Below are 13,414 nucleotides of genomic sequence, written 5' to 3' on the forward strand. Positions count from 1 at the left end.
GGCCATCAGGATTGGTGGCAAGTGCTTTTAAACAATGAGATATTTTCCAGTTCCCCCTTCTCATTTGAAAGTAAAATATTTTAAATGTTCTTCGTAAGTCTGTAACTGGAGGTTTCTCTCCTGCCTGCCAGTCTCTGAATAACCAATCTGAGGCTTACTATTAATTACTGTTTGGTCTATTAGCTCAGTCTTATTATTAACTACCTCTTACAACTTAAATAAACCATTTTTATTATTCTATGCTTTACCCCTTGTGGCTTGTTACCTCATATCTTGATTCCCTGGTGGCTGCTGGCATCTTCCTGATTCAACCCTTTTTATCCCTGTATCTTTGTTTGGATTTTCCACCTGGCTCTATTCTTCCTGGCTATTGGACAAATCAGTTTCTTTATTAACCAATGGTTAAAACATACTCACAAAATATAGAGAGACATCTCACATCATAAGTCCCTTTAACTTATTTTTCAGTTTTATTTTATGCTTTATTTTATCTTATTTGAGACAAGTTTGCATACAGAATGGGCTGGCCTCAAACTTACCATATACATGAGGTTTATGATCCTTAGGCACCTACCTCCTGGCTCTGGGACTATACTTGTGTGCCCACACCCTTCATCTGATTATGTGTTGGGGATATGGTGGAAGGATCAAGACATTCAAGAATTCTTCCCTGATTGCTAGCTGTCAGTAATTTGAACATGAATGATATGGAAAATTTAAAACCACCAAACGCTACAGTGTAAGACATTATATTTAAGAACTGTCACCATGTATTTTCCTAATAGCTCATGTGACAAGGTGTGTATGATGCAGCAAAGGACCATGTCTTGCAACAACAGATTTCGTGTGACTCAGAGCTGCACTACACTTTACATATGACCTAGGGCCTTCATTTAATTCTTTAGGTCATCATTGCTCCTAATACTGTACATGATTGAGTGAGATGGGATATCTAAGACATATGGAGCAGTATAGGAATAGCAGTTAATATGTTGTTGTCCTTTGATAGTATGAAGTCAATGTATCTATGTATGTCATCAAAACCATTAAAAACTAGAAAACTGGAGAGGGATGGGGAGGGGGAGGGAAATGGGAGGATGGGAGGACATGGAAATTTTTAATTAAAAAAAACCTAGAGAAAATTAAGACTCCCATCAAAGGAATATGTCTTGAAGTAGGAACTGGCCAGGATTAGGGAAGAGGTGAACTAGAGAAGCCTTTGAACTGTTTATATGTTTAAGTACTTAATGACAGGCACAATACGATTGGAAGGAGAGGAATTTTGACTCTAGCCACGGGAAAATGACAGTGTCTTGACCCACATATACCATATGGAGCCAAATGGATACAGATGTGAGTCAGATTGAGGAAGCCATTATAATATTTGTAATGATTAAATATACAATTTTATTAAACAGGTTATATTATCAACTCCTTATCTCTTGAAAATTTTGTATTCTATGGAATGTTCTAAAATACCTGAAAGATAAACTACTGTGGAGTAGGATGTGTTTCAGCTCTGGAGGGCAGGGTGGCCTGGCTGGTCTAGAAGTCAGGCTCTATCTGGAGTTGCTGCAATAGCACAGCTCGGAGGGAATGGTATCCTGATTTGATGGGAAGCCAGGCTACACCTGAAACTGAGGTGTGGTCGGGGATGGTCTCGTAGCAGGATGTAGCACTCCTGCTGCTCTCCTAGAGAGAGCCAGTTCAGCTGAGCCCTGTCTAGTCTGTCCCCTAAGGGAACGTCATAATGCAGTTGCAGGTTTCTTTTTCCGCTTCACTCTGCTAAAGGGGAAGCAGGTGCAGAAATGTAGCAACTTCCTGCAGCTCTGAGAAAGGTTGTTCCTTTTTCTAACTTACTCCTTAGGGGTTTTCCCAGAAAAATATAACTGTTTCTTTTTTGCTCAACCCCCCTAAAAGAACATCTCAGCAAAGGTTCTTTCTTCTACTCCACTCCTGTGAAAGAAGATCTTCACCCAAAACGTTTTTAAGAAAGAGATTAATATGGGAAGGAGGAGTCCAGGAGAGTGGCTGCCTTTGCCAGGGTGGTGAAGGACAGCCAGCAACTGAACAGGCAGAGGGGCTTATAAGGTATTCTTAGGGGATGGAGTTTTCCCAGGGAGAAGATTTTCTGCTCAGGGATTGGTTGGTTTAGTTGGTCAGGGGCAGAGATGACTCTGGTTTCAGGGCCAAATTGGCTTTCTTCACTCGCCTTTTTAAACCTTTGGCTCTATTTTCAAGACAAAGACGTATTTCTTTCACGGAGTCTGGTTCCAGGGCCAAAGTATGTTTCTTTTCTGGTTTCAGAGTCAAGGTGCACTTCTTTGGTTCTGGGTTCAGGGTTAAAGTGTTTCTTTCATTGTCTGGGGTTTCAGATCCAGAGTGTGTTTCCTTCACTGGTTCTGGTTTCAGGGCCGGGGTGGGTGTCTTTGACTGACTCTGGTTTCAGGGCCAGGGTGTGTTTCTTTGACTGGCCCGTTTACCTACATTGGATGAACACACTATTTTTAGCATCTGATTCTCTGAACTGAAAGGAAAACAACTAGTGACTAAAAGGCAGGAATTTAGAAAATCAAACAAAAACTGTTCTATCTAATTTGATTTGGCATGGATATTGGCCATTAATGACTATCATAATGGAAACCAACAAACAATGGTACGTAGACAACCAGAAATCCAAATGTCAGCCAGGCCATGTAGCCCTCTGGGCCTGAGGGGAAACCTTCATTTTTAGGTGGTTGCTGATCTTGCCTTTTTAAAAATTGATATGCGTATACATCTTGCTAATCCTGCAGCTTTACATGTTGCCTTAATTTTTTTCCTCTAAAATTCTCTGTATCTTCCTCTCTCCTCACTCTCACTTGCTAGCTTTCTGTTCAGTTTCTCTGTCAGAACACTGGTCATATTAGGCCAGAGCACATCCTGGTTATTCGTCATCAGCTTGAGTTGGTTGCAAAGACTCTGTTTTGAAGAACGGTTTGGCAGCAGGCAGAATCCTCAAACGCAAGGCTAATGTCGGGCTCTTAGAACAGGTGACTGAGCAGCACTAACGTTGCGATGTCTCTTACTGACAAATGAGGTCGCCTGCAGGTAACTGCAGGTTCCTTCGGACTACTAATGTTTCATCTTTATTAATGACTTAAGTGTACAAATATCCACACAGAGATGCTGAACACTGATGAAATAACAACAGGAACAGAAATAAAATCCCCAGAATGAGAGCTCTAAGTGCAGACTCCAGAATACCTCAGTGTATTTTACTTTCAGAGTCCATCAGTTATAAACATTGTAAAATACATATTCTTATACTATTATAATAGTCTGTTGTAAGTCTTTTACATGTTAGATATAGTAAAGTACTATATTTGCGGTATAAAATGTAATGAATTCAAATTAAAGCAATTGTTTTTCTTTAAAGAAGTAAAACTTTAGTGTTAGTTTTAGGTACTTAATCCTGTAATTGAGCAGCAACATTTTGGCAGGTCTATTTGAAATGTATATTATTGAATTCTTTTATGTAACTGTATTATTCATGTGTTACTAATTTTGGATATCGGAGCTCTATAAATCTTAGATATATGAGCAGAATTTTACAGTTTTACTCTAGTGCTTTAATGGGTAGAATTTGTTAAAGGGCCATGAAGCCATAGTATGTGCTACAGAAACAGGGAGGAAAGGAGAGAGGGAAAGACAGAGAGGCAGACACAGAGTGAACACTTGCCCCAACTGAGTCAATGAGACTTATCTCATAGGTTCAGTTTTGAGTTTCCTGAGGCAGCCCTGCCCATGAGTTTAATTCAATGTGTCTTAGTTACTGTTCTATTGCTGTGATGAAATACGATGAATAAGGCAACTTATAGAAAGAAGCATTTAACTGGGGGCTTACTTAGTTTTAGGAGGCTGGTCTATGACCATTATTGCAGGAAGCATGGAGGCAGGCGCAAAGGAATGGAGCTGGAGTGGCAGCTGGAAGCCTGGAGAGAGAGAAAGCCAGACTGGGCATGATGTGGACTTTTCAGCCTTAAAGCCCACCTCCCAGTTATAGAGCTCCATCCCACCTTTCCTAAATATTCCACCAACTGGGAATCAAACCTTCAAATATATGAACATATGGGGGGCATTCTCATTTCAACCCACATCGTGAAAAGGAAAATTTGTAGGGATAAGTCACACCCCTTAGGGGGCGTGTTCGCCTCGGGCTAATGTTTACCTATAAATCTGGCGAGGTAAACATTAGCCCAAGGCAAACACGCCCCCTAAGGGGTGGGACTTATCCCTACAAAAATCAAAGATATGCCACCCCAAAATGGGAGTCTCTCATAGCCTTTTAGTTGTTGATTGAGTCCACAGGGAAGGGACTAGCTTTGTGTTTGAACAGACTAAAATCAAAACCTTGCAAGCATACTATTGTGTGTACATGCACAATCATTGATTTTCCTTGCTAGCTATTTCAAGTGGTTGCTATTGAAAGTACCTTAAATAATGAGTATCGAAGAATATAATAAAACAAGAATATTAATATCATGAGAGTGAACTTAGAATCAGGTGCAACACCAATTAGATTTTTCAGTGTAACTGAGAGTGTTAGTTCCACGAGGAAGGACCAAGCAAAAGGGCCTATTAGAGTTTCCTCAGTGCTTTATCTCGAGAGTGTAGATGCAGCATCTTCTCAGTATGGATAATCTTTCTCGGATTAGCTCAGTCATGATCCCAAATTGTTTGAGCTATTTAGAAACACAAGCTCACTAACCGATTGATGTCAAATGGATTTGTGTACCTTTTTGAAATCAGGGATTATGTTTAAATTGTTCCTTGATATGAGATCATCATGCATAGAGTTTTCTATTAACACATTTTTATAGTTGAGGAGATTTAATAAGATCTCCTGTAAAAACAGAACCATCTCATTTCTATTATTAAATGCCATTTAAAAGCTACAAGACATCTCAATTATGAATTCTCAAATAAATCTGCTCTCTGTGGCTTGATGAAGCTCACCCACTTAAGCATTGCTTCCCTGTGGCACAGAACGTGTTGAGATTTTCATGACACGAAAGGTATTTTTCAGACAGCATATAATGTCAGTAAAGGAAGGCACATTTTAAAAGAAAGACAAAGGAAAGGGACTTTAAGTACTTTTTTTTTTTACGTTTCTATGAAACACTCCACCTTGTTTTTAATGATTGTCTTTTGACACCAAAATCTGAAGAGTTCTGTCATATGTGACTAAAAACTATTCAAATTATGAAAATACACAAAGAGTGAAAAAATAAGAATACTTTAAAATAATAGCACTCTTCCTGGTTATGAAATTGCTACCTTTCAGTTTGGATTTTGTTATATGAGTAATTCTATTCTAACTCTTCTATCTCCTCTTGCCTAAAGAAAAACAATCAATTGTCGTTAATTCTTGTTTTAAAGGAGTATGGCTAAGAATAAATGTGACTCTTTAATTGGACATCTTTCTTCATTATTCTGAGACCAGGAAATTAACTACCTACATTGATCAATATGCTATTCTGTAGCAATTGTGAGTGAAATTCAAGGCCCTGGGATCCCGAGAGAGAAACCTAGCTGTTCAAACATTTATCAACAATTGTTGGTTCTCAAATGGGTATTGCAAAATACTAAGTTTTGTTAAATAATAATTTTGTGGATTCCATAGAAAACACTTGTTTTTTAAGAAATCGAGTGTATACTATAAACAATGCACTGTTATTTCAGATCATGAGACAGTTTACATGTCCATATCTATAGCTGCAAAACAAAATAGTGTGCTCATACTAAAATCCACATTCATTTGGGGAAGAAGATTCAATAGGTATTTTCTAGTTGGCTTCTTCTGTGTTTCTTTTTGGCTCTCAATGCTAAAATTTAAAAATTCAAATAAACCTTTTAAAACTGTGAAATAGGAAAAAAAGCTTTGCCGTCAAAGCTCGTGAACATAGAATAGATTCATAATGTTTCAAGCTTTCTAAAAGTTGAGTGTGGCTGAGAGTCAGAACCAATATACTTATAAACACAGGAATGCCTGCCAGAGTGGGACTGTCACACCCGGACACAGATGTTAGGTGTCCCATACAAGAGAATGCATTAATGGAATATCACTGGTGACTAGAGACACGGAAAATGAAAGGGACTCCATTTTAGGATTTCTATAAATATCACAGATGAATAGAGACACAGGAAAATGAAAGAGACTTCACTTTAGGATTTGTATAAAGTACTGCTTCCGCAACAGGATGATCTCAAGTATTTCTATGAAGGTCAAATGGGGGTGTATTTTAGGGTCTCTTCTCTCTTTAAAATATATCTAGTGATGATTTAGAGTTTCTTAATCATGTTATATTGTTTATGCTTTGACCTTTTCTTTAATCTATTCCTCAGCTGAGGAACATCTAGGTTATTTCCAGTTTCTGACTATTATGTATTATGAATAAAGTCACAACGAACATAGTTGAGCAAGTGTCCTTGTGGTAGGATGTCCTTGGGTATATGCCCAAGACTGGATATAGCTGGGTCTTGATGCAGATCAATTCCCAACTTTCTGGGGAACCACCAAATTGATTTTCATACTGCCTGTACAAGTTTGCACTCCCATTTTTTAAATTGGATTATTTGTATTTTAAATACATACTTTCTTGAGCTCTTTATTTATGTTGTATATTAAATCTCTATGGGATGCAATGTTGGTAAAAGTTTTCCTATTCAATAGGCTGCTGCTATGTCCTTTACCTTACAGAAGCTTTTCAGTTTCATGAGGTACAATTTATTAATTGGTGATCTTAGTACCTGCACTATTGGTGTTCTGTTCAGAAAGCTGCCTCCGGTGCCAATGCATTAAAGGCTATTCCCCACGTTCTCTCCTATTAGGTTCAGTATGTTTGAATTTATGTTGAGGTCTTTGATCCACATGGACTTGAGTTTTGTGCAGGGTGATAAGTATGGATGTATTCTAATTCTACACACAGACATCTAGTTTGACCAGCATCATTTGTTGAAGATATTTTCATTTTTCCAGTGTGTATTTCTGGCTTCTTTATCAAAAATCAGGTATCCTTAGATGTGCGTACTTAAGTCTACAATTTCAATTCAGTTTCAATACCCACCTATTTTATGCCAATACCATGCATTTTTTTAATTTTTATTACTATTTCTCTGTAGTACAACTTGAAACCAGGGATAGTGATACCTCCCCCAGGTCTTTTGTTGTTCAGCATTGTTTTAGCTATCCTGGCTTTTTTGTTTTTCTGTATGAAGTTTAGAAGTGTCTTTACATCATTTTCCCCCTCTTCTTTTTCCCCTGCATCCAACTGCTGTGTGAGGTCCTTTTGTATATGTGTTGTTTTTATTGGTTGATGAATAAAGCTGTTTTGACCAATGACTTAGTAGAGCAAAACCAGACTGGAAATCTGAGTGTATATATATATATGAGAGAGAGAGTAGGTGGAGCCTAAGAGACACCATGTACCTGCCTAAGGAGAAGAACACTCTGGAACCTTAGGAACCTTACTGGAAGGCCACAGCCCCATGACAGTACAAAGATGGATAGAAATGGGTTAATTTAAGGTATAAGCTAGTTAGGAATACACTGGAGTCATTTTCCAAACAGTTCTTAATTAATATAGTTTCTGTGTGATTATTAAGGTATGGGCAATGAACAAGCAGTCTCTGTTTATATCCAACCCCTCCAATGTATTGCTCCTTGCTCTTATTCAAGTTCAGGACCACTTTTTATTTGTGGTTACACATACACATGCATACACACACATTTTATACACACAGAAACACACATGTACATTTTTACTAAAGATATAAAATAAATACAGTCTTCTTAGTCCATATAATGTTAATGATATATGTATACACACGCACGCACGCACACACGTGTGTGTGTGTTTTCAAGGTGAGCTTTTGGTATTGTATAGTCAATTAGTGTGATCTTTTCTCTTGTTTTTTTTTTTTTTTCAGTTCCTGGCATTTCATCTTCACAAGAAAACATAACTTGCTTTTTATCAAAATGTTAATCTTCCCTAGAATTTCATACACTCTACCTTTTGTTTTTAATTTATTTTTATTTTCTTGTAAATGTGATAATAAATGATACATAAAATACTCAAGCTGGTAATTTCATTGAGTGAATGGCACAAAGAAGACTGTTCTTAGTAAACTTTACAAGACACTTTTTAAAAAATGCACATGCTGCAACTTTTTGGATAAATTTGTTTCTTACAAAGGTGTGTGCCATCAACAAAGCTAACTCATGTGTATAGGAGTGTTAATCACATATGTCTATATGTTGATAATTGGAATCAAGATTCTTTTTTTTTTTTTTTTTTTTTTTTTAGTTTTTCGAGACAGGGTTTCTCTGTGGCTTTGGAGCCTGTCCTGGCACTAGCTCTTGTAGACCAGGCTGGTCTCGAACTCACAGCGATCCGCCTGCCTCTGCCTCTGCCTCCCAAGTGCTGGGATTAAAGGCGTGCGCCACCATCGCCCGGCTGGGATCAAGATTCTTAATGGCAGGGAAAGAGATTATAAAATGTAGAAGAAAGGAAAGTTTTATAGTTCTGAGTTGAAGTGAAAGATATCAGCATGACTCACATATCTGTTGTGTGTCTAGTGTAGAAAAACAGGTTAGTAAGGAACACAGATGTTGGTGTGCAGCAGTTCATAAGTGTAGGTGTTCTCTAGTTCTGTCTACTGACAGGGATGGTGACATTCCAGTAGAACACAGCATATCTAACTCACAGGACTTGATACTTAAGATTTATTTTCTAATCAAAACACAATGGCTATTTGTATTTTGGCCAGTTGTGACTTTCTATAATGGTCCCCATCTAAGGAAAAGAGAGGGGTAAGAGCTTCTCTTATCTGTGGGTATAAGGATATGTGTTAAGAATTCAATTAGAGATTACTCTGGTTTGGGAACGTGGCAGTACTAGGTTCTCCTCTACGGTCCCTATTACTACAAGTAGTTGGCTATGCTTTCAACGTGAGGCATGAATTACCTATATTGAGCAAGTCTAAAGTCAAATTAGACAGCTGCTGGTTACAGCCCATATGTAATTGCCCCTGCTCCATCTTTGGTAATCTCTTGCCATGCTGAGTCCGACCATTTGTTGCCTTTCTCCATGGTACTTCTCATACTCTGAAAACTAATCCTTAGGATGAGATTCCTTGTCTTAACCATAAGGTAAAATCATGGGGTAGGAAATAATTAAATTTCTCATAAAACAATTATTCTTCTATCCTAAGAAATATTATAATTCATTAGTGACTTATCAAAAGTTAAGAAGTTATTATCATGTAATTGTTATTACAGTCCATTAATTGGTTGTTAAATCTATGCTGTATGAAGTATTGGGTCACATGGAAAATTGCATTTTATTTCTCCTGATCTGTATTTTTAGAGTGGTGACATTCTATTTTTAAAAAGTAACAATTCATATGGATCTAGATTGAATAATTTTGAAGAAGCTATGGTGTTCACCCGAGACTAACAAAACGATTTGTTTTTCTCAGTGAATCATATCTTAGAAACAACCAATATGTCAATATCAAAATCAATTTGAGAAAGATCTCCTATGAAATTAGATTTCTCAACAAAAATGTAGTTTAACCAGAAAACATACCCTCTGCTTTCCTTAGAATATCTTTTATTTGAATATAAAATGATGGCATGTTTTGAAGCCATAAAGTTCAGGATCAAAAGATTGAATTTCAATTTAAATGTATGGATTTGTTTTTATGAAAAGCAAAGTATCTGTCTGGAAAATAAATTGAGACATTTTGCATTCTCTCTATTGTATGTAAGAAGTTGCAAAAATATGTATTCAACAATATGTAAATTTTAGAATAGATAAGCAGGAAATGGCAGATAGATTTTTGTTTTTAATGTGGTTGTACTCTTTTGCCCTTGAGCCAGAATAAATTAATATTTTTTGTTCATCTTTTTGAAAACTTTGGTTGAGAAATTGTTCATTATTGTTGAATTTCAATATGATTGCAAATTAAATGATGCAAAATTCAATAAAGTAAAACACACAAAAGACCAATCAACATGTTATCTTAGTAAGTGTATACAGGGATGAAGAACATGTTGTTCTGAACTATAGCATTTAATTAAGATGCAGTCATAAATCTTGGAAATATTATAACTTGTTGAGGTGCACAGGTAGCTTTCAGAAAAATTGATTCTTTCTTCTTGCCCCTTGAGATGAGAGTCCATAGTTATTCCTAGAATATAAAGCAGAAAAATTTCTCAAACTTCCTGAGAGTGGATAGTTTACTGCACAGTGTATGCAGGAGACAAATGTTTGCAGAGTGTTCATCTCCTTGCCTGTTTCCATTCCAGATGCTCTCTATGATGTCATCACTGTGGGAGCCCCAGCTGCCCATTTTCAGGGATTCAAGAATGGTGGCCTTCGGAAATTACTCCATAGATTTGAGACAGAGAGAAGGAAGTAAGTAAAGAAATAAAGAAAACAATTATTTCATTGATGCTATCTCTTCTCTTTCCTTTGAATAAGTCTGCAGACAAGGTTAGTACACTGAACATCAATCCATCCTAATGGACAGTTCTTAACATGTCAACCCTGCAAGTAAATGAACCTTGCTGAATTGCTCTACATCACTGGATAATAGACTAGAGCCATTAAACTGCAGGAATGGGATTCCTGGGAGCTCTGCTGGCACGCCATTGTCCTGAAAGCAATGCTGCTCAGTGGGATGCTCTGGTATCACTCTTGCTCACTGGAACAACAGTGAGGAGGGATTTATCCAGACCTAAGACCTGGAGCAACCATAGAGATAAAGTGCTAGGGACCAGCCTCGGCAGAGAAGTGGGTCTCGAATCTGGGATATCTGGAAGGCGAAGTGAGTCCAGGAACACGGGATTCTGATGCAAGCTGACAGGCTGTCAGCTGCAGGGTAGCCTCTTCTTCTACCCCGAGCTTCAGACCTCAGTCTTTCATTGTGTATTTTACACAAGGAAAATGATTCTTTTTCCTTGCCACATTTCCTAACCAAAGCAGTTCACAAGACGTATAAAGATTCTTGAAATCAGAACAACATCATTTATCATGACATTTCCCCAATTCCCAAGCCCCATGCCAGCCACTACATTCTTAATACTTAGCTGAGATAATCATAAAAAAAAAAAACTCCTGATGGTTTTACCTCAGAGGCAAACTACTTGCAGTTTACAGAAGCATAGTTCAGTGAGTTTTACTCCATTGTCTTACCTTTCCCATTGTTGTTCCTCACAATTCTAATTTTGATTTATAAGGCCGTAGGTGGTTAGCACTAAAGCCCTGGGTTTCTCAGAAACTTTATTCATCACAGCCAAGTTCTTTTCTGTTTCAATATAATTCTTTTTTGCCAAGTTTTATAATCAGGCAAAGAACAATTTTTGCATTTTCCCCAAATTTCCCAATTCTTTCATCAGTCCCCCCCCCCCCCCCCATAACCTGCTTTACAGCTTTAATGCCTGCCCGCTCTATCCGGTCAGAAAGATTCATATTATCATACAACACATCCATATTTTTAGATGCCACTGGTGTGGAAGGAGAAAAAGAACATGAAGAACAAGTGCACTAGTAGAATTGCTATAACCAGAGTCAACTGTAACATTGCCAAATGCGCATGCAAATGCCATAGAAATGGTACTTGGGGCACATATGTGTTTTCTCCTTGGCCCTCAAGTAACAATGATAGCCTTTGATGGAGAGGTTGTGGAGAAAGGGGTACACTCATCCATTGCTGGTGGGAATGCAAACTTGTGCAACCACTTTAAAAAGCAGTATGGTGGTTTCTCAGGAAATTCGGGATCAACCTACCCCTGAACCCAGCAATACCACTCTTGGGAATATACCCAAGAGAGGCCTTATCATACAACAAAAGTATATGCTCTACTAGCTGTCATTGGATTGACTTAAGGGACTTGCTTCCTACATCTCAGGAAATGCTTGTGGAGGGGGGCTATGCCTTGCCGTCTCCTGCAATTAAGATGCCTAATGATGAACATTAATCGCATTTTTCACTATTTAAATTTTTGATGATGACTCTATCGGTGATTGCTGCTTGAACTGAGGCACAATGTAAAACTGCCCTAACCTTTAACTGTGTCATTTGGAAAAGAGAACTGTCAATTAGATGGTTAAACTAACACATGAAACTTATTTACTTAGGAAAAAATAGTATGAAACTAAAATATTATCTCTTTTTACAACTTTATATTACTATTTCTACACTTTTGTCTATTAACTACTTTTAAATGCTGCTTAATCAAGCGTCTGCCTCAGTATCACATGCCCACTGTCATCCCACATTCAGGAGAATTTACCTTGTAATTTTCTCTAGCTATGACTACATTCACACAAGCCATAAAAGAGGATACTGGGAAAAGAACAGGTTTTTGTCCTTCACAAATAGTGGTTTTCTTTGATTAGAAACCCCACATTGAACACTGCGGGAAACAGTGTCAGTCATACCTGGTTTGATAACTGTGTTAGACACGTCATGCAAGTGACAAACCATGGACCTTTCACCATTTGAGCACACTCATCACAAACATCCTTTTCCATGCTGCCCAGATGCTGGCAGAGGCTTCTGCCATGCCTGCTCCTGCAGCCATTCAGTCCCGACAAAGCACACAGAGGCTTGCATTAGTTATAAACTAGCTCAGGCTTTCTTACTGACTAATTTGTACATTTTGCATTAACCCATAATTCTTGTTTGTGTTAGCCACATGATTTGGTACTTTTTATCAGTGAGGCATTCTCATCTTGCTTCCTCTGTCTCTGGGTGATAATTAGAGACTGAGACTTTCCTCTTCCCAGAATCCTCCTGTTCTCATTGATCTGCCTATACTTCCTGCTTGGTTACTGGCCAATCAGAGTTTTATTAAAGCAATACAAGTGACAGGGTACAAGACCATTGTCCCACAGCCCCCCCCCTATTTTTTTGTTGTTGTTGAGAGAGGTTTCTGTCACACCCAGTCCCACAACCGTTCAGTCCCAAAGAAACACACAGAAGTCTATATTAATTATAAACTGTTTGGCCTAGTAGCTCAGGCTTCTTATTAACTCTTAAAACTTAAATTAGTCCATAATTCTTGTCTGTTTAGCCACATGGCCTTGTACATTTTATTAGTGATACATTCTCATCTTGCTTCCTCTCTGTCTGGGTGATGAATACAGACTGAGTCTTTTTTCTTCCCAGAATCCTCCTGTTCTAGTTGCCCCACCTCTACTTCCTGCCTGGTCGCCCTGCACCTGGGTACTGGTGAATCAACATTTTATTAAAATAATACAAGTTCATTGTCCCACAGTAATTCCCCCCTTTTCTTTTTCCAAAACAAGAACTCTGAATCTAATCTTTGTTTAGCTTTTTCTTCCCAGACCATTATCCATAA

General features: G+C 38.0%; 1 protein-coding gene across 6 annotated transcripts in view; it reads left to right on the forward strand.

Annotated features, from left to right (window-relative positions):
- Positions 1-13,414, forward strand: part of Inpp4b (inositol polyphosphate-4-phosphatase type II B) — a 766,439-nt gene that overhangs the window by 618,955 nt on the left and 134,070 nt on the right. For all 6 annotated transcript variants that reach the window (XM_041663514.1, XM_041663517.1, XM_041663511.1 and 3 more), the window contains one exon: positions 10,355-10,463. In XM_041663514.1, the coding sequence (XP_041519448.1) occupies positions 10,355-10,463 (109 nt within the window). The remainder of the gene's footprint in view (positions 1-10,354; positions 10,464-13,414) is intronic.

The sequence above is a fragment of the Microtus oregoni genome, unplaced genomic scaffold (genome assembly GCF_018167655.1).
Source record: "Microtus oregoni isolate MIOR12 unplaced genomic scaffold, Mior012 000014F_ref0000157, whole genome shotgun sequence".
Lineage (NCBI taxonomy): Eukaryota > Metazoa > Chordata > Mammalia > Rodentia > Cricetidae > Microtus > Microtus oregoni.